This window comes from Phyllobates terribilis, unplaced genomic scaffold (assembly GCF_046119375.1).
Source record: "Phyllobates terribilis strain yellow unplaced genomic scaffold, ASM4611937v1 Scaffold_4__5_contigs__length_816908805, whole genome shotgun sequence".
NCBI lineage: Eukaryota > Metazoa > Chordata > Amphibia > Anura > Dendrobatidae > Phyllobates > Phyllobates terribilis.
This window is the reverse complement of record NW_027362764.1, coordinates 359,595,884-359,623,413: the sequence shown is the minus strand read 5'-3', so window position 1 is coordinate 359,623,413 and position 27,530 is coordinate 359,595,884. Positions and strand designations below refer to the sequence as shown.

Genomic DNA, 27,530 nt, shown 5'->3' with positions numbered 1-27,530 from the left:
GCCCTCCTTGTCCGGGGTGAGTTTTGGGGGCAGTCCGCTCTTAGATTTGTTGTGGTACCATGTTCTTTCCATTTGATGATAATGAATTTGGTGGTGCTCCAGGGGATCATCAGAGATTGGAATACCGTATTTTTCGGACTATAAAACACACTTTTTTCCTCCAAAATTTTGGCGGAAAGTGGGGGGTGTGTCTTATAGTCCGAATACTATATACCTGTGTATACTGTATGGCTTTGTGTGGCAGGAGGTGTGGGGGAGTGGCAGCGGGGGATCAGCGTGGCACAAGAGGCAGCAGCCACCGGCTGCAGCCTACGCTGTGCCCACTACTAAAGTAAATGAATATTCCTTTTCCCATGGGCGTGGAGAGCAATGAATATTCATTTTCCTTAATTGCCGGCACACTGTAGCCGCAGCGCGGCTCCTGCTGCCGCTCTGCGGTCTGTGTGCCCGCTATTAAAGCTCATGAATATTCGCTACAACCCACTCCCATGGGTTGTAGTGAATATTCATGGCCTTCAATAGCAGGCACACTGACCGCAGAGCGGCAGCACGAGCGCGCTGCGGTACAGTGTGCTGGCTGTTGAACAGACTGAATGGTCACTGCTCCCCACGCACAGAGTCCTGGAGTGGGGAGCAGTGACTATTCCGGCACAGCATCTCACACTGTGTGCGGACGCATGGCAGGGATGCCATGAGCGCCCTGCCATGCGCAGCTCACACACAGTGTCGGCAGCAGAGCGGGACAGTGCTGGAGGAGAGAGGAGGGAAGCATGATTATTTATTTTTTGTGGGCAGAGTGATGGGGGCTCAAAGGGTGCCATGCATACCAGGATGGGTGATCAAGGGGTGCCATGCATACCAGGAAGGATGATCAAGCGGTGCCATGCATAGCAGAATGGGGGATTAAGGGGTGCCATGCATCCCAGGATGGGGGATCAAGGGGTGCCATGCATACCAGGATGGGGATAAGGACCACATATACCCGGATGGGATGGGGGGCCACATATACCAGGATGGAGGATATTAACAGAATTGGGGGACATTACCCCAATACCAGTGTCAGCAGCAGACCGCCTCCCCGATAACAGGGCATCATGACCACATTTTTTGCTTAAATTTTTTTTTCTATTTTCCTCCTCTAAAACCTTAGGTGCGTCTTATGGTACAACGTGTGTTATAGTCAGAAAAATATGCTTTTTTTTTTTTTTTATAATCCAACCCTGACTTGTACTTCTCAAAAACTTTGACCCTGACTTGTTTGGAGATCTCCTTGGTCTACATGGTGTTGTTTGGTTAGTGGTGCCTCTTGCTTAATGGTGTTGCTGCCTCTGTGGTCTTTCAGAAAAAGTGTGTATATATTGACATGTGACACTTAGATTGCACATACGTGGACTTCCTTTCACTAACCATCAAGGTAATTGCTTGCATCAGAAATTTTTAGTGGCTTCATCGCAAAAAGATACATACATTTAAATTTATGGGCATATTTTTCTCACTTCACCAACTTAGACTATTTAGTGCTATTGCATCACACACAAATTGGATTACAAAAATATTTAAACATGGGTTGCAATGTAACAAAATAGATAAAAAGCAAAGGGGATGAATACTTTTGCAAGCCAATGTATTACATTTTATATACTTAATTTGAAAAGTAGTGTTTATAAAAATATACAAAATACAGTGACTTGCCGTCCATAGTGGCAGACCATACAGCTGCTATGGGGCCCGAAGATTCAGGGGGCCCGGTGTAGGCTGCCCTGTCCATAGACACGCCCCTCTAGATCACTGCGCTGCGCGCAGTCACTAGAGAGGAGTTGAGCAGCCTGAGCATGGTGCTCATTAGAGCCTTGCTAATGGAGACAGAGGGAGTCGTCCTGGATGCAGGGGTGAGACTCAGCTGACTGACGCACTGCAGGTTTAAAATGGCAGCACTGTGTACTCTATGTGAAATGACTGCCAAATGAGTTTCTACCATGAGTGTGGTCTGTTGGATGTGTGGGTGTTAAGGCCGGGGGAGGGGTTGTAAATAGAATTGTGCTAACTATTTACAAGTTTATGGGTAGGAGGGCTGTCATTGTGAACAAAAAGTCAGGAAGCCTCCTTCACATGGAGCAACTGTCACTGTGCTGTGTCAGTCACCACAGGGCCAGAGGTGGAGCTCCTGAACCTGGGACCAGAGGGAATTATGGCTGAACATGACACCTGTGTCAATGGAAGCATATTAGTAAATTGTATAAATTACTGCTTCACTCACATTTATCTGCACTGCAGTTCATGCTCTCCTAGTGGAGGATTAAAGAGGTTATCCACTACTTTTTGATTGATGACCTATTTTTAGCCAATGCTTCTATTGTCACAGGTGCCATGTTCAGTTATAATCTCTCCTTGTCCCTTACGATAGGTCATCAATGTCTGATCAGTCGGGGTCCGACACCCGGCACCTCCCGCTGATCAGCTATTATTGGTGCTGGCCGGAAGTGCTAACTTGTGGAGCTGGTCATCTTCTGGTAGTTGCCGAAGCTTGGTACTACACATCCATCTCCTATTCAAATCAATAGGAGGCGGACGTATAGCACATTACAGTCACCTCTATCAGAAGACGGCCAGTTCCACAAGGGAGTACTTTTGGCCGGCACCGATAACAGCTGATCGACGGGGGTGTCGGACCCCAATGAATCAGACAATGATGACCTATCCTAGGGATAGATCATGAATCAAAAACTAGTGGGCAACCTCTTTAACTGAAGGAGGATTAGACAGGTGGAAGAGTGCACAGCAGAGCAAAACACAAGGCTTTCAGAAACAGTAAATCTAACCCCAGACCATCACTAACCACTAGTCTATTTGTTGCATCTAGCTTAAAAGGGTTGTCCAGGTTTGAGATGAAAGTCTACAATCACTCCATATGACTGCAGACTGTTAGGATTCTCTGGTTACAGTGGCAAGAGCGGGCAGTCATGGGAACACAAGTAAGCGATTTGCATTCTTCCAGTCACATTCCGACTAGAAGTGCTCAGCCTCGATCAAGTGAGTGAGGCCGAGCATGTCTAATCGGCATGTGACCACATATATGCAAATCACATACTTGTAGCCATGTGACCCGCGGCCCTTGCCACTGGCATCGGAGAATCCTGACAGCGCATGATGTGAGGATTCAGATGTCTGCAGTCATATAGAGCAATTGCAGACTTTCATCCCAAACTTGGACAACCCCTATGTCTGTGTGTAGATATATATACACGTGTGTGGCTACATAATAAACAAAAGAATACAGTCGCCTTTGTAAGCGCAGAGATATTCAAATTGAAGGTACATAAATTGGCCAATTCATGGGAGCCCATGAACAATGACAATATATACCATTCTTTCTTGGGACCTAACCAAATTTAAAGGGGAGGTAGGATCCACCACTAGTTAATAACAGCCTTTCACACTTCTGTTTTTCCACAGACCGATTATTATCATCAGACTTTGATCAGAGTGTGGTCCAAATGTCATCCGTTTTTATTTTAAGTGGAGAAATAAAAAAAAACATCCGTGTGTCATCAGTGTGACACGTACTGGTGCCTGGAAATCGGCGGTACAGTTAGCGCTATTCCCAAGTGCCAGGTGCTGAAGGCATCTGTCATCATTGTCCTCTGCTAGCTGTGATCACGGAATCAATGGCGCTATATAAACAAATAATAATTATAATCAGCGCGAGCAGGGCACAATTTTGACTTTTATTGTGCCCCCGCTGTGTTCAACAAGTGTAAAAATAAGAATAAAATAAACTCTTATACTCACCTGTCTGACATACTGTCCCATGCTGTAATCCATCTGACTGAATTCTACATCAGCATCGGCATGTCATTGGGAGTGGGGCGCGGTGGATGTTAGGCTGAGACGTGCGGGGAAACCCTGCCCACAGCCCATCAGTCACTGAGTCACGCTAGACTTGATGTGACATATGCGAATGCCAGAAGAGGCTGCAGCCGGGGGTCACGTGATGCCTGAGAGCGGTCAGCGATAGCGCCACTCACAAGCAAAAAACACTTGTTGGCACAATTTAAATCCATGGGGGCAATGTTAATAGTAGTGGACAACATCTTTAAGCCGTGTGTCTGTGATTACATCACTATTTTGCGTCTGCTGTGAATAGTGCCTCAGTTCACAAGGTGCATAGAGCAGCTCATTGGGGAAACAGGCCAAGGTGATAAGTTTTTATATTTTTCATACGTCAGGACTTGTAGGGATTTGTGGGGCCTTATACTGTGATGGGGACTACTGAAAGAGGGTCATCATTGTGTGAGGGGGCTTGTCGGGACCATCATATTGTGGTGGGGACTACTGTGGGGGGCCAATTTTACCGTGTGTGGGGGACCTGTGCTGACCATGATACTGTGGGTACCTTAATCATATTGTATGGAGCGCCATCATACAATGTGGGTCTGTGGGGATCATTATACTTTGCAGGGACCATCATACTGTGTTGAGGTGCTGTGGGAGCTATTATACTGTGTGGGTGGTTGTGGGGACATCATACTCTGCTGGGGGGACTATAGAGTCATCAAACTGTGCGTGTAGGGGTTACACTAGGGGAATTTACTGTAGGGGGTATCATACAGTGTGTTGGATGCATTTTTGGGGGTATTTAAATCTATAGGTCGATAAAAGGGGTGAGAACACAAAGGGCTTCAGTACGGGCACATTGCACATTTACTAATTATATGCCACAAGACATGTCCATTTCCCAGTCTTAAAAAGTTGAATCATGCCTTTTTGTGACTGCGCCTATATACTGTGATTCCACTTACTTAGATATTTTTTAATATGGGGTTGGCCCAATTTGGACTTTTGCTATGGGGCCCCATGATTTCTATGTACATGCCTGACAAAATATATTAAAAAAGGGAACAAAACAATACAGTATACAAAAATCACAAAATTAAAAGGAATAAAAAAGAAAAGTACTAAACCTGTGTAACAAAAATGGCACATCTTAGTGGAGGGATAGGAAACTGGTACAGAACCACAGTGAACTGTGTCTTCCAGGACTGAATGATTATAATTCAAAATCTGTATTTAACAGAAAACTCGAGCCCACATACCTACCCTGGATGAACTCAAATTGGGTCTGGTCAATGGGATGCGGCTAGGTTCAAAAAAAAGTATGGGATCCCAGATTTTCAAAATATCTCTCCACCTGGATGTCCCAGGCGGGAAATATTAATGCCATATTTCCTATCATGATTTTAGCTTTCAATAGATGAATAACAATATATAAGCCATTTTTCCTATCTGTTCGATATTAATTTGGAGCTGATGCAGTGACCGCCCAGTGAGTTAAGTACATGAATTATGTTCCTCACTTTGTCAAAACACCAAAAATGTATGTCTCTCATAACTGTAGGATCTATGCAGTTTACAAAATAAACAATGTTCATAACTGAATCCAGCTCCACACAGTTTACTATAATTCCTATGAAAACCAGAACAGTTTTCTCAGGTGTTGATAGATTGTCGCTTCTCAGCCTCGTGTATACACTAAGCCCAGAATTCATGGATGTTCTTAGCTGCTGTTCAGCACATGAATTAATTCAATAACCTGTCCACAGCAGGAGATCATAAAGCAACCGGGGGTCAGATGAAATGCTAGCTCTTGTTCCTTTCCCAAGTTATAATTAAGCCATGTTTCAATGTTTAATATAAGGATGACATGTCCTCTTCTCAAGAGATGGCTTTATGGGTTATGATCCCATTTTAACTTTACATCTATGACAGTAATCCTAACACTACAGGTGCTGATTAGGTTCACCTCTATAGCTTAGATTAAAACCAGGCCATGTGTTCAATGGCCAGTCAGCTGGGGAAGCTGAGCAGAGTGGATTGTGTTGGATGTATAAAGAGACAAGCAAGAATCTCTCTCTCTCAGCAGAGACTGCACAGGATGTGTGCACCAAACTACAAGCATCACTGGTTGCTATGGATGATAGCAGTTTGTGTGGCCCAACTGAGACTAGATCAGTTGTGTATGCGTAGCCAGGGTCTGTATTGTTTATTTAGTGCCTGAACAAGGCTAGGGATTTTAGGTTTATGCTTTTTGTTGGTACTCTGAAACCAGTGAAAACAAACATTCAATTTTTGAGATAAAATCACTGTGGCTTTGTCTTCCAAACAGCAGAGGCAGCAACCTGAGACAGTGAATCCCTACAATATATACCGTATTTTTCGGACTATAAGAAGCACCGGACCATAAGACACACCTAAGGTTTTAGAGGAGGAAAATAGGAAAAAAAATGTAAGCAAAAAATGTGGTCATGATGCCCTGTTATGGGGGAGGGGGTCTGCTGCTGACACTGGTATTGGGGTAATGTCCCCCAATTCTGTTAGTATCCTCCATCCTGGTATGTATGGCCCACATCCCATCCTGGTATACGTGGCCCCCATCCCATCATGGTATACCTGGCCCTCATCCCCATCCTGGTATGCATGGTACCCTGTGATCCCCCATCCTAGTATGCATGGCACCCCTTGATCCCCCATCCTGGTATGCATGGCACCCCTTGATCCCCCATCCTGGTATGCATAGCACCCCTTGATCCCCCATCCTGGTATGCATGGCACCCCTTGATCCCCCATCCTGGTACGCATGGCACCCCTTGATCCCCCATCCTGGTATGCATGGCACCCCTTGATTCCCCCTCCTGGTATGCATGGCACCCCTTGATCCCCCATCCTGGTATGCATGGCACCCCTTGATCCCCCATCCTGGTATTCATGGCACCCCTTGATTCCCCATTCTGGTATGCATGGCATCCCTTTATCCCCCATCCTGGTATTCATGGCACCCCTTGATCCCCCATCCTGGTATTCATGGCATCCCTTGATCTCACATCCTGGTATGCATGGCACCCCTTGAGCCCCCAATCCTGGTATGCATGGCACCCCTTGAGCCCCCATCCTGGTATGCACGGCACCCCTTGAGCCCCCATCCTAGTATGCATGGCACCCCTTGAGCCCCCATCGTGGTATGCATGACACCCTCTGAGCCCCCATCCTGGTATGCATGGCACCCCTTGAGCCACTATTCTTGGAATGCATGGCACTCCTTGATCCCCCATCCTGGTATGCATGGCACCCTCTGAGCCCCCATTACGCTGCCCACAGAAAAAATAAACAATCATACTCACCTCCTCTCTCCTCCAGCGCTGTCCCGCTCTGCTGTCGACACTCTCACTGTTTGAGCCGCGCATGGCAGGGCGCGCTTGGTGTCCCTGCCATGCGCCCTCACACAGTGTGAGGCACTGTGCTGGAATAGTCACTGCTCCCCACACCGGGACTCTTTGCGTGGGGAGCAGTGACCATTCAGTCTGTTCAATAGCCGGCACACTGTACCGCAGCGTGCTCCTGCTGCCGCTCTGCGGTCAGTGTGCCTGCTATTGAAGACCATGAATATTCACTACAACCCATGGGAGTGGGTTGTAGTGAATATTCATGAGCTTTAATAGCGGGCACACAGACCGCAGAGCGGCAGCAGGAGCAGAGCTGCGTCTACAGTGTGCCGGCAATTAAGGAAAATGAATATTCATTGCTCTCCACGCCCATGGGCATAGGGAGCAAGGAATATTCATTTACTTTAGTAGTGGGCACAACGTAGGCTGCAGCAGGTGGCTGCTGCCTCCTGTGCCACGCTGATCTCGCGCTGCCGCTCCCCCCACACCCACCACCACACACAGCCATGTATATAGTATTCGGACTATAAGACGCACCCCCCACTTTCCTCCAAAATTTTGGAGCAAAAAAGTGTGTCTTATAGTCCGAAAAATACGGTATATACACACACAGTTGAAACCAGAAGTTTACATACACTATATAAAAAGACAGATGGATATTTTTCTCAATATCTGACATGAAATCAGAATAAACCCTTTCCCGTTTTAGGTCAATTAGGATTACCATAATTTTTAATATGTGCCAAATGCCAGAATAATGAGAGATAGAGAATGTTTTAGGGCCTTTTTATTACTTTATGCAAAGTCAAAAATTTACATACATTTCATTAGTATTTGGCACCATTGCGCTTAAACTGAGAGACTTGGGTCAAACATTTGGGATATCCTTCCACAAGCTTCTCACAATAGTTGGTCGGAATTTGAGCCCATTCCACCTGAGAAAACTGGTTTAACTGATTCAGGTTTGTAGGTTACCTTGCTCGCATCTGCCTTTTCAGCTTTTCCCATAAATTTTCAATAGGATTGAGATCAGGGCTTTGTGATGGCCACTCCCAAAACATTGACTTTGTTATCCTTAAGCAACTTTGTTACCATTTTGGCAGTATGCTTCGGGTCATGGTCCACTTGGAAGACCCATTTCCGCCCAAGCTTTAACTTCCTGCCTGATGTCTTGAGATGTTGCTTCAGTATTGCCACATAATATTCTTTTCTCATGATGCCATCTATTTTGTGAAGTGCACCAGTCCCTCCTGCAGCAAAACAACCCCACAACATTATACTGCCACCACCGAGTTTCACAGATGGGATGGTGTTTTTAGGCCTCCAAGTTTCTCCCTTTTTCCTCCAAAGGTAATAATGGTCATTATGCCCAAAAACTTCAATTTTAGCTTCATCAGACCACAGGACAAGTCTCCAAAAATTAAGGTCTTTGTTCCCGTGTGCATTTGCAAACATTAATCTGGCTTTACATTTCTTTTGGAGTAATGGATTCTTCCTGGCAGAGTGGCCTTTCAGCCCATGTTGATACAGTACTCATTTCACAGTAGATATTGACACAATCTTACCAGCTTCTGCCATCATCTTTACAAGGTCTTTTGCGTTTGTCCTTGGGTTGATATGCACATGTTGGAACAAAGCACGTTCATCTCTGGCACAGAAAACCTGTCTCATTCCTGAGCGGTATGATGGCTGGACATTCCTATCTTGTTTGTACTTGCGCATAATTGTTTGTACCGAGGAACGAGGCACCTTCGGGCATCTTGAAATTGTACCCAAGGAAGAGCCAGACTTGTGCAAGGCCACAATTCTCTTCCTGATATATTGGCTGATTTCTTTAGACTTTCCCATGATGCTACACAAAGACGCAGTGTGTTTCAAGTTTGCATTAAAATACATCCACAGGTGTGTCTCTAATTAACAAAAAACAAAAATTCCAAAAACATAAAATCAGAAACTTCCAAACACATGACATCATCATATTGGCAGTGCAGAATTGTTTAAAGGCATAGTAATCTTAGTGTATGTAAACTTTTGACTGTACAGTAAGTAATGAAAATGCCTTAAAACATTCTCTCTCTCTCATTATTCTGGCATTTGGCAAATATTAAAAATCATGGTAATCCTAATTTACCTAAAACGGGAAAGGTTTATTCTGATTTCATGTCAGATATTGAGAAAAACATGCATGTGTCTCTTTATATAGTGCATTCAAGCCTCAACTGTGTGTCTATATACAGTACAGACCAAAAGTTTGGACACACCTTCTCATTTAAAGATTTTTCTGTATTTTCATGACTATGAAAATTGTACATTCACACTGAAGGCATCAAAACTATGAATTAACACATGTGGAATTATATACTTAACAAAAAGTGTGAAGCAACTGAAAATATGTCTTATATTCTAGGTTCTTCAAAGTTCTTCACTCAGTGTGAACCTGCTTTCATCTGTGAAGAGCACAGGGCGCCAGTGGCGACTTAGCCAAGTGTCCTGCACGGTGTTGAGCACAACCCCCATCTGTAGACGTCGAGCCCTCAGACCACCCTCATGGAGTCGGTTTCTAACCGTTTGTGTAGACACATGCACATTTGCAGCCTGCTTGAGGTCATTTTGCAGGGCTCTGGCAGCGCTCCTCCTGTTCCTCCTTGCACAAAGGCGGAGGTAATGGTCCTGCTGCTGGGTTGTTGCCCTCCTATGGCCCCCTCCACGTCTCCTGGTGTACTGGCCTGTCTCCTGGTAGTGCCTCCAGCCTCTGGACACTACACTGACATACACAGCAAACCTTCTTGCCACAGTTCGCATTGATGTGCCATCCTGGATGAGTTGCACTACCTGAGCAACTTCTGTGGGTTGTAGAGTCCGTCTCATGCTACCACGAGTGTGAAAGCACAACCAACATTCAAAAGTGACCAAAACATCAGCCAGAAAGCATTGGTACGGAGATGTGGTCTGTGGACCCGACCTGCAGAACCACTCCTTTATTGAGGGTGTCTTGATAATTGCCTATAATTTCCATCTATTGTCTATTCCATTTGCATAACAGAATGTGAAATTGATTGTCAATCAGTGTTGCTTCCTAAGAGGACAGTTTGATTTCACAGAAGTTTGATTTACGTGGAGTTATATTCTGTTGTTTAAGTGTTCCCTTTATTTTTTTTAGCAGTGTATATAAATATCACACACACAGGATTTTCAATACATACACCACATTATATATGCACAGATATGATTTTATAGAAATACTTATGATTTTATGTACGCATACATAGGTTCCAGTATATACACAGGTAATATTGCATAAATATGTTATATACACACTATATATATATTGGTGTATATATTGGGGAAGTTGAAGCTAGGAATTTTCCAACCATGCCCAGACTGGTACTCGGGAAGACTGGTCAGACTCCTGATGGACCTGTCAATCGAGGAGGGGGGGGTGCTAACTTTCAAAAGCAGGAAGGTAGGTGCTAAATTGTATGGGCTCCTGGTAGGTCCTCCCTGCAGCCCATACAATGTAGCTTCTACCTTCCTCGCAGAGACATCATACCTACCAGGAACTAGGGGAGGGCTAGGCCTGGGGAGGTTTAGATAGCTGAAACAGCTGTGCAAGGCTCCTGATTTGATCACTTGAATTAAGAGGTGGGATGGGCTTAGCTTATCAGTACTGAGCTTACTTACTGTACAGAGCTGGCCGTAAACTTAGTGCAGATCGGCTGTAAGCACCTCTCTCTGCTGCAGATTTGACTAGAGGCCTGCGGAGTTGAGTTATGGAACAGGAGGAAGCTGCAGAGGAGAGGATCAGAGGTACTGGTGATGGACTGCTGGGGGGAGCATAGGGTACAGGAGAGTGTAGAAAGCTACTGGTGGTGAGTGTGCTTGGGATAAGGGATTATGTCACTTCTGCAGAGTGAGGGTTGTTGTGACTTTTGTGATAAGGAGGTTGCTCTGACTATGGAAAAGGGATCTACACGCTGTGACTAACAATATTTTGAAGGAGCTGCTGGAACTATTTAGGAGTTAACTAACTTCTGGGGACGATCTGCTCACCAAACTTTTATTTTCTGCAACAGTGATTAGCAACCAATTCCGCTTGTCGCCAGAAGGGGGGGGGGGTAGTTTTGTACTTGAGAACTTTCAGTGTTATTTTCCTAGGAATCGATATAGGTATACTATTCTTGAGTACAGAAACAAGACACTGAAATAACAAATCTCATCAAAATTGAAATCAGTTGCTGATAAAAGAAATGTATCACAGACTCAAATAAGCTTACCTCTCTCTCTCTTTCATTCTTAGACAGTTGCATCTGCTTAAGCATTTGTGATCTTTGTTCCATCATTAAAGTCTTCTCATATGTAAAGGCAGAAATGTCATTTTCAAACTACAAAAAAACAAAAAACAAAAACAGATTTACAAAACAAAACGTAAGTCAATTTAGTGACCATGTATATTTGTGTATATTTGCATGTAAGGCATAGTCATTCAGTGGCATTAGATAGCCATAACCACTACTGCGGAAGTGCACAATGTTGTACACATTCAAGAACATTTCATCTTTAATTTTTCAATATACAGTATAGCAATAGAACCACGTAAGAGCCCAAAATGGCTATGGTATATACAAGTGCTTCTACTAAATTAGAATATCATCAAAAAGTTAATTTATTTCAGTTCTTCAATACAAAAAGTGAAACTCATATCATACAGTCATTACAGAGTGATCTATTTCAAGTGTTTATTTCTGTTAACCGCTTCCCGACTGCCCACTGTATATAAACGTCGGCGATGTCTGGGCTCTGTGCAGCGCTGATGTTTATAAACAGGGGACATCATCGGTACCTGATTAGATCAAGTCCCAATGATGTTAACCCTTTGCTATCTTCTAGATGCCGCGATCTATGACGATCGCGACATTTAGGAGATAGTGAGAGGAGAGGGGGTCATCAACTTACCTTTCCGACAGCCCCCGTGATGCCTGAGAGAACTGTCACACTAACTAACACTAATTAACCCCTTCTGTGCACACCGTAAAAAAATAAAAATCGGAGCAAAAAACTATGCTTTTTCATCATATCGCCAAACAAGTAGAATAAAATGCGATCAAAAAGCCAAATGGAAATAAAAATGGTACCGCTTTAAAAGTCATCTTGTCCCGCAAGTAAAAAAGCCGCTATACAGCTCCATCAGCCGAAACATAAAAAAGTTATAGCTCTCAGAATAAAGCGATGCAAAAAACATTTTTTTTCTATAAAATAGTTTTATTGTGTAAACGCGCCAAAACATAAAAAAACTATATAAGTGTAGTATCGCTGTAAACATACTGACCCGAAAAATAAAACTGCCTTATCACTTTAACCACAGGCAGAACGGCATAAAAAAACCCCTCAAAATACAAATCCTGAATTGCTGGTTTTTGTTCATTTTACCTCCCAAAAAACCTGAATAGAAAGCGATCAAAAAAATGTCACGTACCCAAAAATGGTAACAATAAAAACGTCAACTCGTCCCGCAAAAAACAAACCCTTACATGACTGTTGGCCGAAATATGGAAAAATTATAGCTCTCAAAATATGGTGATGCAAAAACTAGATTTTGCAAAAAAAAAGCGTCTTTTAGTGTGTGACAGCTGCCAAACATTAAAACCCGATATGAAACTGGTATCACTGTAATCGCACCGACCCGAAGAATAATTACGTCTAATCACTTATACCGTATGAGGAACGGTGTAATAAATAAATAAAACCAATTCTTCACCTGCTGATAATTTGTTTATTATGTCTCCCAAAGATCGCAGTAAGGCTTGGCTCACAATCATCCTGCGCTCTGCGCTTATACAGGGGTTTCCATGTAAATCTCTGAAATACGTGATTCAGACAGAACCCCTGGCGGAAGATTCCCTGTAATGAGTCACATGAAGATGGACTGCTGTCCAGAAGGCAGTCACTGACACACTTCACAAGGAGGGTAAGCCACAAAAGGTCATTGCTAAAGAAGCTGACTGTTCCCAGAGTGCTGTATCCAAGCATATTAATGGAAAGTTGAGTGGAAGGAAAAAGTGTGGTAGAAAAAGGAGCACAAGCAGCCGGGATAACCGCAGCCTTGAAAGGATTGTTAAGAAAAGGCCATTCAAAAATTTGGGGGAGATTCACAAGGAGTGGACTGCTGCTGGAGTCATTGCTTCAAGAGCCACCACACACAAACGTATCCAGGACATGGGCTACAAGTGTCGCATTCCTTGTGTCAAGCCACTCATGACCAATAGACAACGCCAGAAGCGTCTTACCTGGGCCAAAGAGAAAAAGACCTGGACTGTTGCTCAGTGGTCCATGGAGTTGTTTTCAAATGAAAGTAAATTTTGCATTTCTTTTGGAAATCAAGGTCCCAGAGTCTGGAAGAAGAGTGGAGAGGCACACAATCCAAGCTGCTTGAGGTCTAGTGTGAAGTTTCCACAATCAGTGATGGATTGGGGAGCCATGTCATCTGCTGGTGTAGGTCAACTGTGTTTTATCAAGACCAAAGTCAGCGCAGCCATCTACCAGGAAATTTAAGAGCACTTAATGCTTCCCTCTGCCGACAAGCTTTCTAGAGATGGAAATTTCATTCTCCAGCAGGACTTGGCACCTGTCTACACTGTCAAAAGTACCAATACATGGTTTAAAAACAACAGTATCACTGTGCTTGATTGGCCAGAAAACTCGCCTCACATTAACCCCATAAAGAATCTATGGGGTATTGTCAAGAGGAAGATGAGAGACACCAGACCCAACAATGCAGACGAGCTGAAAGCTGCTATCAAAGCAACCTGGGCTTCCATAACACCTCAGCAGTGCCCCAGGCTGATCGCCTCCATGCCATGCCACATTGATGCAGTATTTAATGCAAAAGGAGCCCCGACCAAGTATTGAGTACATTTACTGAATTTACATTTCAGTAGGCCAACACTTCGGATTTTAAAAACATTTTTCAAGCTGTTGTTATAAAGTATTCTCATTTACTGAGATAATGACTTTTGTGTTTTCATTGGCTGTAAACCATAATCATCAACATTAACAGAAATAAACACTTGAAATAGATCACTCTGTTTGTAATGACTCTATATAATATATGAGTTTCACTTTTTGTATTGAAGAACTGAAATAAATTAACTTTTTGATGATGTTCTAATTTAGTGAGATGCACCTGTATATATATATATATATATATATAATATATATATATATATATATATATATATATATATATATATATATATACACACACACAGTTAGGTCCATATATATTTGGACAGAGACACCATTTTTCTAATTTTGGCTCTAGACATTACCACAATGAATTTTAAACAAAACAATTCAGATGCAGTTGAAGTTCAGACTTTCAGCTTTCATTTGAGGGTTTCGACATTAAAATTGGATGAAGGGTTTAGGAGTTTCAGCTCCTTGACATGTGCCACCCTGTTTTTAAAGGGACCAAAAGTAATTGGACAATTGACTCCAAGGCTATTTCATGGACAGGTGTGGGCAATCCCTTCGTTATGTCATTCTCAATTAAGGCAGATAAAAGGCCTGGAGTTAATTTGAGGTGTGGTGCTTGCATTTGGAAGGTTTTGCTGTGAAGTAAACATGCGGTCAAAGGAGCTCTCCATGCAGGTGAAACAAGCCATCCTTAAGCTGCAAAAACAGAAAAAACCCATCCGAGAAATTGCTACAATATTAGGAGAGGCAAAATCTACAGTTTGGTACATCCTGAGAAAGAAAGCAAGCACTGGTGAACTCATCAATGCAAAAAGACCTGGTCGCCCACGAAAGACAACAGTGGTGGATGATCGCAGAATAATCTCCATGGTGAAGAGAAAACCCTTCACAACTGCCAACCAAGTGAACAACACTCTCCAGGAGGTAGGCGTATCAATATCCAAATCTACCATAAAGAGAAGACTGCATGAAAGTAAATACAGAGGGTTCACTGCACGGTGCAAGCCACTCATAAGCATCAAGAATAAAAAGGCTAGACTGGACTTTGCTAAAAAACATCTAAAAAGCCAGCACAGTTCTGGAAGAACATTCTTTGGACAGATGAAACCAAAATCAACCTCTACCAGAATGATGGAAAGAGAAAAGTATGGCGAAGGCGTGGTACAGCTCATGATCCAAAGCATACCACATCATCTGTAAAACACGGCGGAGGCAGTGTGATGGCTTGGGCATGCATGGCTGGCAGTGGCACTGGGTCACTAGTGTTTATTGATGATGTGACACAGGACAGAAGCAGCCGAATGAATTCTGATGTATTCAGAGCCATACTGTGTGCTCAGATCCAGCCAAATGCAGCCAAACTGATTGGTCGTCGTTTCATACTACAGATGGACAATGACCTAAAACATAAAGCCAAAGCAACCCAGGAGTTTATTAAAGCAAAGAAGTGGAATATTCTTGAATGGCCAAGTCAGTCACCTGATCTCAACCCAATTGAGCATTCATTTCACTTGTTAAAGACTAAACTTCAGACAGAAAGGCCCACAAACAAACAGCAACTTAAAACCACAGCAGTGAAGGCCTGGCAGAGCATCAAAAAGGAGGAAACCCAGCGTCTGGTGATGTCCATGAGTTCAAGACTTCAGGCAGTCATTGCCAACAAAGGGTTTTCAACCAAGTACTAGAAATGAACATTTTATTTACAATTATTTAATCTTCCTCAATGAAGGTAATCAATCTCTCTCAGCATATTCTTACTCAGGCACAACATGATGTTCTGTGTAAGGGTCTTTCCTTTTCACCAATAACAGGCTTTGATTATTTCACTGCTTTAAAAGACCTCCACCTTTTTGAGTGCAAATTGATCTTTAAAAAAATATTTGATAGACCTGCTGACATTTATTTATTCCCCACTGTAGAGGAACAAGCGGCAGTGAACACACTTCAGAGTCTCCTTGATGAGCAAGAATCTACTCAATCCAGTAAGTTACCTGTTTCCATCATTCTTAAATCACAACGTTTTCCACCCTTGTCGATGTATCCAAATATAGATGTCTTTGTTCGTTTGGTTGATAATGAATTTAAACAGATTGCCTCCTCCTTACCTGATGACAACTGTACTAAGGATGAGCGGTTAGCAATCAATGACCTCAAAAGACTACAAGACGTCGTCATAAAACCCTCTGACAAGGGTGGTAACGTTGTTCTCTGGCCAACCCATATGTATATACGGGAAGCCAAAAAACAATTAAATGATGGGAATACATATAAAAAACTTACTTTTAATCCCCTGTCTAAATATCAGGCTGAGTTAAGATCCCTTTTGGAAGACGCAGTAATCCAGGGTACTCTCACAAAGAAAGAAGGTGATTACCTGTTCTACAAAGACCCTCGGATCGCCACGTTCTACCTCATCCCTAAAATTCACAAGGATATCAATAATCCTCCAGGTAGGCCCATTGTCTCAGGGGTGGGTAATCTTTGTGAACCAGTATGTCGATTTATCGATCATTTACTACGGCCTTTGGTACAAACCCTTCCTTCATTTATCCAGGATACAACTGATTTCCTAAAAAAGATGGATGGTGTACACGTGCATAATGACGTCCTGATGGTTACATGCGATGTAGAATCTCTCTACACCTCAATCAACCATGATGATGGCTTAAGAGCGGTTGAAATATTTCTTGAAATGTCTGACTATTAAAAGAACCTGAGAGCATTGATTCTACAACTACTCCAATTTGTTCTAAGTCGCAATTTTTTTCTCTTCCAGGATTCCTTTTTCCTGCAGCTCCGGGGCACTGCTATGGGGGCAGGCTGTGCACCCTCCTATGCTAATCTTTTCCTGGGACTGTGGGAAAGGGAATTCCTCATGACTAATCCATTACCTTTATCAAGTAACATCCTATACTGGGGTAGATACATAGATGACATTTTTTTCTTGTGGCAGGGTTCCCTGGAAGATGTTACATCGTTCATCAATCTACTCAACAGAAATAATCAAAACATCAAGCTCACTTTCACCACTGGAAGAGAAAAAGTTGTGTACTTGGATGTCATTTTGGAAGTTGATCCCAATGGCTTTTTCTAGACGGACGTCCATCGTAAACCCACTGCAGCCAATACTTTACTCCATGCACAATCCTCACATCCCAGGAATTTGATCAAGAGTATTCCTACTGGGCAGTTCCTAAGAATGCATCGTATTTGCTCTAATGACCTCAAATTTGAAAGACAAGCCTCAGTTTTAAAAAATAGATTCTACAATCGTGGTTATAATGACAGTACCATACATCAAGGCTACAGCAGAGCAAAATTCTCTAAAAGAAAGGACCTTTTGTACTCTACAAAGGTTAAAAATAGAGAAGACACTGTGAGATTCATTTCTACCTACAACGCAAGAAATGGTGAAATGTGGTTAGCCTTGAAAAAGCATTGGCAAGTTCTACAAATTGATCAAACCCTCAAAAAATATTTACCATCCCATCCAACCATTATGTATCGACGCTCTAAAAATCTCAAGGATCTGCTGGTCCATAGACATTTGGTATCCCCCAATACAAAAGGTCTTTTTGGTTCAAAGGGTCCTCCTTGGGGCTGTCGCCCATGTGGCTCTTGTGTTGCCTGTACCAATATCGAGTCCACCAAAGTTTTCTCTAATTCAGATAACACTAAAGAATTTAGGATTACCCACTCCATTAGCTGTACGACTAATGGAGTGGTGTATTGTGCAAAATGCCCTTGTGGTAAAAAATATATTGGACTAACTTCAAGAGAATTGCGGAGATGAACCAGGGAGCATGTCTTAGACATTAGATCAGCCAGGGAAGTTGATAACATAGACCATCTAAAAACACTTTCCCGCCACTTCAAACAATTTCATGACTGCGACCCAAGTGGTCTTCAAGTAAGTGGTATAGATCGAGTTTACCCGGGGGTTAGAGGCGGCAATTGGAAAAAGCTCCTGGCACAAAAAGAGGCAAGGTGGATCACAATTTTGAACACCTTAGCCCCTTATGGCCTGAATGAAACAAATAGTTTTGTTTCTTTTATTTAAGCAGTGTGTATTCATATAAGGCGTCTTTATGATCATTTGTATTTATTCCTATTTTTAACATATTTTTAATTATTTATTCTGACATCTTATGCTCACGTTATCCTTGTTTTTCTTTGTTTACTTACCCCTCTTTTTTTCGTTTTTTATGTATAGTTCTTTTGCCAGCTGATCCATTTGTCTTCCAGCCATATCCCTCAGACTGTTGGTGACATCAGGATTCCATAATATCTTCTTGCCATATTATTGTTATCCCTAGCATCTATTATGTTACTGGTGCTTGACGTTCACCTAAAAAATTCTTTTGTGTTTGTAACTCTTTCCAATATATGTTGTTTACTCTATTGGTACTGCGGTTGCCTGTTATATATGCAATCTATGTTGAAGTGCCTTATATAATTTGTATATATCTATATACCAGAGGGATTTGATTTTCAACCCATTTAGCCCTTCTATACTATATGGATAATTGGGTTCCATTCTCTATTTTATTACTGAGGACGGTACTTTTCACGAGTTGCTAATTGCAATCTATTATACATATTGAGGCACCTATGTTACACATCTTCACATTCACATATTTCTTTAACACATCACATTTCCATATATGATTATTTTCTTTCACTATTTTATATCTGTGCTTCGTTATATTCCATCACCCATGCACTTATTCACATCACATATACACCTTCCCACATCCACTCTCACTTTCCCTTCCATTCTCTGCCTAATACTTTATCCCCTCTGTCTCATCTTGCGTCTCAAACGGTGGAACGCACATCTCAGTGCACTTCCTGTGCATCGGGTACTACGTCACTTCCGGTTGGTGCGTTCCACCGGCTCATTGACACGCACGCCGGCATCCGACTTCCTCAGCTGATCTGCGCTCCTGTGAGTCGCATCTCAGCATGTGAAAGGGGCGTACCGCATACACGATATGGCGCTATATCAGCAGGGCAACTCATGTGCAAACACTCCATTCTTATTATTCCTTGTCCCTCATTGGCTGGACCTTCCATAAATACCCTCCTATCCTTCTTCCCACTATATCCTCGTTAAAGCTCCGGAGAAACGCGCGTTGGATCCAGGTCACACCGGTCAGTACCAGCTCAGTCATTTAGCACATGCTCTACTTTGCACACCATGCTCACCCATTTTTGTTACCTTAATATATAGTCAGTACTGTGAGAACTGTATTAGCACATTGCACTTTTACCACTGTTGTCTCACTTTATTATCTGCAATACACTTATGTAACTCTTTCTGTGGAGGATGGTTTTTATGTACTAATTTCTTGCATGTATATCTTAATATTGCTGCTACATACCTATGTGACCTCTTTTTTGTGTTTCCTTTCCCTAATTTTTATTCTAATTACGTATATTTTAATATATCATTAATAAATGTTACATTTTATATTTCATCTAGTTTATGTGTCATATATATAGGTCTTCTAATTATTTAATCTGTCCAATTACTTTTGGTCCCTTTAAAAACAGAGTGGCACATGTTAAGGAGCTGAAACTCCTAAACCCTTCATCCAATTTTAATGTGGATACCCTCAAATGAAAGCTGAAAGTCTGAACTTCAACTGCATCTGAATTGTTTTGTTTAAAATTCATTGTGGTAATGTCTAGAACCAAAATTAGAAAAATGTTGTCTCTGTCCAAATATATATGGACCTAACTGTGTATATATATATATATATATATATATATATATATATATATATATATACAGTACAGACCAAAAGTTTGGACACACCTTCTCATTTTAAGATTTTTCTGTATTTTCATCACTATGAAAATTGTACATTCACACTGAAGGCATCAAAACTATGAATTAACACATGTGGAATTATATACTTAACAAAAAAGTGTGAAACAACTGAAAATATGTCTTATATTCTAGGTTCTTCAAAGTAGCCATCTTTTGCTTTGAGGACTGTTTTGCACACTCTTGGCATTCTCTTGATGAGCTTCAAGAGGTAGTCACCGGAAATGGTTTTCACTTCACAGGTGTGCCCTGTCAGGTTTCATAAGTGGGATTTCTTGCCTTATAAATGGGGTTGGGACCATCAGTTGTGTTGTGCAGAAGTCTGGTGGATACACAGCTGATAGTCCTACTGAATAGACTGTTAGAATTAGTATTATGGCAAGAAAAAATCAGCTAAGTAAAGAAAAACGAGTGGCCATCATTACTTTAAGAAATGAAGGTCAGTCAGTCCGAAAAATTGGGAAAACTTTGAAAGTGTCCCCAAGTGCAGTTGCAAAAACCATCAAGCGCTACAAATAAACTCGCTCACATGAGGACCGCCCCAGGAAAGGAAGACCAAGATTCACCTCTGCTTCTGAGGATAAGTTTATCCGAGTCACCAGCCTCAGAAATCGCAGGTTAACAGCAGCTCAGATTAGAGACCAGGTCAATGCCACACAGAGTTCTAGCAGCAGACACATCTCTTCAACAACTGTTAAGAGGAGACTTTGTGCAGCAGGCCTTCATGGTAAAATAGCTGCTAGGAAACCACTGCTAAGGACAGGCAACAAGCAGAAGAGGCTTGTTTTGGCTAAAGAACACAAGGAATGGACATTAGACCAGTGGAAATCTGTGCTTTGGTCTGATGAGTCCAAATTTGAGATCTTTGGTTTCAACCTCCGCGTCTTTGTGCAACGCAGAAAAAGTGAACGGGTGGACTCTACATGCCTGGTTCCCACCGTGAAGCATGGAGGAGGAGGTGTGATGGTGTGGGGGTGCTTTGCTGGTGACACTGTTGGAGATTTATTCAAAATTGAAGGCATACTGAACCAGCATGGCTACCACAGCATCTTGCAGCGGCATGCTATTCCATCCGGTTTGCGTTTAGTTGGACCATCATGTATTTTTCAACAGGAAAATGACCCCAAACACACCTCCAGGCTGTGTAAGGGCTATTTGACCAAGAGGGAGAGTGATGGGGTGCTACGCCAGATGACCTGGCCTCCACAATCACCAGACCTGAACCCAATCAAGATGGTTTGGGGTGAGCTGGACCGCAGAGTGAAGGCAAAAGGGCCAACAAGTGCTAAGCATCTCTGGGAACTCCTTCAATATTGTTGGCAGACCATTTCCAGTGACTACCTCTTGAAGCTCATCAAGAGAATGCCAAGAGTGTGCAAAGCAGTCATCAAAGCAAAAGGTGGCTACTTTGAAGAACCTAGAATATAAGACATATTTTCAGTTGTTTCACACTTTTTTGTTAAGTATATAATTCCACATGTGTTAATTCATAGTTTTGATGCCTTCAGTGTGAATGCACAATTTTCATAGTCATGAAAATACAGAAAAATCTTAAAATGAGAAGGTGTGTCCAAACTTTTGGTCTGTACTGTATATATATATATATATATATATTTTTTTTTTTTCTTCATCTTTTATATTTAAAAAATTAAGATAAGGAAAATGGGCCGATGCAAAAAGTTTGGCCACCCTTGGAGACTTGTGTGTTCAGATAACTTTGACCATTGTTTCAGACCTTAACTAGCCTGTTAGGGTTATGGCTTGTTCACTATCATCGTTAGGAAATGCCAGGTGATGCAAATTTTCTAGCTTTATAAAAACCAAGCCTCCTCTAACCTTATGCCAAAAACAGCAGCCATTGGTTCTTCTAAGCAGCTGCCTAGCACTCTGAAAATGAAAATGGTGGAGGCCCACAAAGCAGAAGGCTATAAGAAGATATGAAAGCATTTTCAAGTTGCCCTTTCCTTAGTTTGAAATGTAATTAAGAAATAGCAGTCAACAGGAACACTGGAGGTCAAGATGAGGTCTGGATGACCAAGCAAAATTTCAATGAGAGCTGCTCATAGGATTGCTACAGAGGCAAATCAGAACCCCCACTTGACTGCAAAAGACCTTCAGAAAGATTTAGCAGATTTTGGAGTTGTGGTACATTGTTCTACTGCTCAGAGACACCTGCACAAAAATGGCCTTCATAGAAGAGTCATCAGAAGAAAACCTCTCAATAAAATTCAGCCAGTCAGAAGTATGCAAAAGAACATCTAAACATGCCTGATGCATTTTGGAAACAAGTCCTGTGGACCGATTAGGTTAAAACAGAACTCTTTGGCCACAGTGATCAAAGGTATGTGTGGAGAAAAAGGGTAAAAGAATTTCAGGAAAAGAACATCTCGCAAACCAGTAAGCATTGGGGGGTGGATCAATCATGCTTTGGGGTCGTGTTGCAGCCAATGGCACGAGTAACACTTCACGGTAGAGGGAAGAATGGATTCAATGAAATTTCAACAAATTCTTAATGCAAACATATCTGTAAAAAAGCTGAAGTTGAAAAGAGGATGGCATCTACAAATGGATAAAGATCCTAAACACACTTCAAAATCCACAATAGGCTACCTCAAAAGGCTCCAGCTGAAGGTTTTACAATGGCTTTCACAGTTCTCCTGATCTGAACATCATTGAAAATCAGTGGCTAGACCTCAAAATAGCGGTGCATGTAAGATGACCCAGGAATCTCATAGAACTGGCAGAATTTTCCAAGGAAGAATGGATAAAAATCCCTCAAACAAGAAGTGAAAGACTTTTCTCTGACCATAAAAAGCATTTACAAGTTGTAATACTTTCAAAAGGGGTGCTACCAGGTACTAACTATGCAGGGTGCCCAAACTTTTGCATTGGCACATTTTCCTTTTTGTAATTTTTAAAATCTAAAACATGAAAATATTTTTTTTTCCTAAAATACAAAGGAAATGTGTCATCTTTAACTTTAGGCTTTTTAGAGATCATTTCATCTTCAACTTGCTTAACTTTCATCTTCAACAGAGATGGCATCTGCGTGACAACGTGGCTAATCAGGGATGTTCATGGGCGGAGCCAATTTTTTGTAGCGAACAAGTCAGAACCCCGAACACGAATTTGAAATGCCTAACAAATTCGCTCAACACTAGTCGCACGTGAGCCCAAGTATGCAAGTCGCATAAATGTGGTCAAGTGACTTCCCACTTACAAGGGAATCGTGACAGTGTGCACATCACACACGGTCACGATTTTGTAGTCACATTGACTAAAGATTTGTTTTCCTGACCCAGAAAACCTGTCTCACCCACTAGATCACTATCTCTTATACAAGCAGAAATAACAGGCTAGATGTATAAAACTGTTAAATAAACTGCTTTTGTTGCAAATAGCAACCAGACTCACACAGAATGCACAATTATACATGGGGTCAAAATTGTTGGTACCCCTCGTTTAATGAAAAAAAAACTCACAATGGTCACAGAAATAAAACTTGAATCTGACAAAAGTAATAATAAATTAAAAATCTTAGAAAATGAACAAATGAAAGTCAGACATTGCTTTTCAACCCTGCTTCCACAGAATTAAAAAAAAAAATTAAACTCATGAAATAGGCCTAGACAAAAATGATGGTACCCATTTTATGGCATACCACACAGGGAATGCCATAAAAATGAAATCAATGCAATAATTGTAGGAATGAGAAAAAAAAAATTTCTCCAAGATTTTTCTTTTTTTCAGTACATTTGGCATTCAAAACGATAACTTACCTCAAAAAACAAAACAAAAACAAAACACTAAAAAAATAAATGTTATAGCTGTCGGAAAGCATAGACAAAGAAAAAGCTTGAAGAAAGAAAAACAAAAGCAAACAAAAAAATCTAAAAAAAAAAAAAATGGGCACGCAGAGTGGAGGTAAGGGAGGGGAATATAGAATAGGTATAAAGTTTGAATAAGATTCTTGCTGTACTATATCATATGCATATTAAAATGGGATTGCAATGGACAAAAAAATAAAAGAGACCGAATTCATGACATGTATTGGTTTGAAATGTATTGCTTAAAATCAATAAAAAAAAGTTTGGAAAAAAACAAAAAATGGGAAAGTACTTGAATGGTTAAACTCTTAGCTATCTAATTTCATCTGTTTTAAAAGTGAAAAGAAAACCAACCATTTCAACTACTTCGACTTCAGCATCCAGGCGGAGGTGATACAAGAACATCTGGAGATCTTTTTTCATCTGAATGCTATTATCATCCATTTGTGCAACAGTGAAAATCCGCATCCTGCACTTTCTCCAAACCTTTAGAAAGGTCAACAATAATGAATATTAGTAACTATAATATCAGTCTATATAAAACAATGCATCATTTGCTAATGTACACATACAAAATGGTTTATAGTGGCAGCATGACAAATTCTTTAAATCACATTATAATTTACCAGTATTCTTTTCTGATGTTCTGACTAGTGTGTTAAAATAGAATGCATGCTTCAATATACATAAAAAATAGAATGATGGCAACCTGAAAGATACCTCTTACATTGAATGTTTAATGTTTTTCCTCCACTTTTTCACAGCGCCCTAACTTTTTTTTTTATTTCAACTTACATGAAAATGAAAAATGGGAAACAAATTCGAAACAAGATGAAATGGTGAAAAGATGCAATACTGGAACTGTTTTCTTTTTTGGGGGGGGGGGGGGTTCGGCTGGGCTCACTGTGTGGTAAATATGATCTGGTAACACGTTTCTGCTGCTCAGTTATGGTTATGTCACACAATCTTTGCAGCCAATCAGCCTCTCCCCTCCTTCAGACAAATCAGACATTCGGAGGAAGTGAGCTGCAGCTATACTTTCCTCCAGACGTCCATTACCTCCAAAGGAGGAGATATTGAGGCCTGCTAACTGGCTACAAAGATTTAGTGAAATAATGTCACGCAAGCCCCGGGAGAACCAGTACAGATACTGCTGAAATGGCGTCAGCAATAGAGGTAAGTATAGGTGTTATTATTTTACTTACTCAGTGATTAAGAAGGGGTTGTCCAAGGATTGGACAACTGCTTTAAAGAAGATCTGCCACCAGATTTCACACTACAAACTGCATAAGTTATTAAATAAATCTTGGACATGAGTACGCTAGTGCAGCCAGTTACTGAAAAGATTCATGTCAAAATGATTGTATAATCCCCAAATTAAGATGAGTATTTTTATATCTTGCTGGGGAACTTTTAACTCCTTGCAACCTCATGAAGTACAATTCCATAATGGTTGAGTGGATTAATGTTACCTGTCATATTATTATAGCGGTCATGTTACATGGGCCTGCATCATCAGCAAAAGGTGTCAGATGTTACACATAGTTAACAGCCTGGTGCAATTGAAAGGACCGAATCAGAAAGTGTAACCCACTAGGTGGTGAAATAAATAGCTGCCGCCACATGGGGCTCCCACTGTAGCCTTATGAAACACCCCTCATCACCCCCCACATCGGCTAATGCAAAACTAACAAACTTCAAGCTTTTTATGTACAGAAACCAGCAGTAACATTTAATAGAATGTTTGTCAATAGAAAACTGGCAGGTCTAAAGTCTTTTCTTGTTGATTTAACGCCATTACTATTGGAAGAGGAATACAAAACAAAATAAAAGTACACATATTTGGTAACACCAAGTCCATAAGGACCAAAACTAGTGCATCACTTAACCCACTCACTGAACACGAGAGGAAAAAAAAAACCTACAAAGGCTGAATATGGCTCAGTGGTTAGCACTGCAGCCTTGCAGCACTGAGGTCCAGGGTTCAAATCCCACCAAGGACAAAATCTGCAAGGAGTTTGTATGTTCTCCCCGTGTTTGTGTGGGTTTCCTCAGGGTTCTCTGGTTTCCTCCCACACTCCAAAGACATACTGATGGGGAATTTAGATTGTGAGCCCTAATAGGAAAAGTGCCGATAATGTCTGTAAAGCGCTGAGGAATTAATGGTGCTATATAAAAGTGAGTAAAATAAAAAATAAATAAATATCTGTCGTCTTCCCTTAACACCTTCACCCCGAGCCATTTTTCACCTTCATGACCAGGCCAAATTTTACAATTCTGGCCAGTGTCACTTTAAAACTCTGGGACGCTTCAACTGATCCCAGTAACTTTGACATTGTTTTTTTCGCAGCACATTGTACTTCATGTTAGTGATCAATTTAGGCCGATATTATGTGTTTATTTGTGAAAAATATCGGCGTTTTGGTGAAGATTTAGTAAATTTTACAACTTTCACACTTTTAATTGTTATGTCCGGAAACCAGATAGTTATATCACACAAAATAGTTAATAAATAATGCTTCCGTTTTTTTTTTTAGGAAGTTAGAAAGGTTCAAAGTTCAGCAATTTCTCAATTTTACAACAAAATTTAAAAAAACATTTTTTTTTTTTTTTAGGGACCACATCACATTTCAAGTGACTTTGAGGAGCCTGTATGACAGAAAATACCCAAAGGTGACACCATTTTAAAAACTGCACCCCTTAAATTGCTCAAAACCACATTCAATAAGTTTATTAACCCTTCAGGTAGTTCAAATGGAATTAAAGCAATGTGTAAGGAAAAATGAACATTTTACTTTTTCCCTCAAAAATGTTGATTTGGGCCCAATTTTTTCATTTTCACAAGTGTACAGTACAAGTTGTTGTGCAATTTCTTCTGAGTACACCTATGCCTCATATGTAGTGGAAAAACTATTCTTTGGGTGCATGGCAGGGCTTGAAAGGGAAGGGATGCCAACTTAATTCTGGAGCTCAGTTGGCTGGAATAGATTGTGGATGCCATGTCAAATATGGAGAATCCCTGACATGCCCAGAGAGTAGAAACCCCCACAAGTGACCATATTTCAGAAACTACACCTCTGAAGGAATTCATCTAGGGGTGTAGTGAGCATTTTTAACCTTCAGGTGATTCACAGAATTGTGTAACATTGGGCTGAGTAAATGGAAAATTACTATTTTTTCCACTAAAATGTTACTTTGCCCCCAAGTATTTAATTTTCAAAAGGGTTAATCAGAGAAAATTAATGATACAATTTGTTGTGCAATTACTTCAGAGAATGCTAATACCTCATATGTGGTAAAAACTAATTTTGAGGTAAAGTTCTGAAGGGAAGAAGCGCCATATTGGAGTTCAGATTTTGCTGGAATGGTTTGAGGGTGCCGTCACACTGAAGGAGCCCCGGAAGGTTCCAGAACTGCAGAAATCCCATAAGTAACCACCTTTTACAAACTACACCCCCCAATGAATTTATCTAGGGGTGCCGTCAGCATACTGACACCATATGTGCCTCACAGAATTTTATACCATTGGGCGCTGAAAAAAAAATAATTACATTTTCAACACTAAATGTTGTTTTAACCCCAAATTTTTAATTTTTATTAGGGGTAATCAGTAGAAATCGACCACACAGTTTGTTGTGCAATTTCACCTGAGTACGCCAATAACCTACATGTATTCGGGAA

The 27,530-nt window shown here is 41.3% G+C and overlaps 1 protein-coding gene across 3 annotated transcripts in view; it reads right to left on the bottom strand.

The window, feature by feature from the left end:
- SLC12A7 (solute carrier family 12 member 7) overlaps window positions 1–27,530 on the bottom strand; it is a 531,598-nt gene that overhangs the window by 74,226 nt on the left and 429,842 nt on the right. For 2 of the 3 annotated variants that reach the window (XM_073678432.1, XM_073678433.1), the window contains exons 20-21: window positions 24,204–24,335; window positions 11,492–11,599 (exon numbers count right to left, since the gene is read on the bottom strand). In XM_073678432.1, coding sequence (XP_073534533.1) covers window positions 11,492–11,599; window positions 24,204–24,335 — 240 coding nt within the window. Of the gene's footprint in view, window positions 1–8,661; window positions 9,128–11,491; window positions 11,600–24,203; window positions 24,336–27,530 lie in introns of those variants that run through there. The other variant, XM_073678434.1, reaches the window with a different exon arrangement.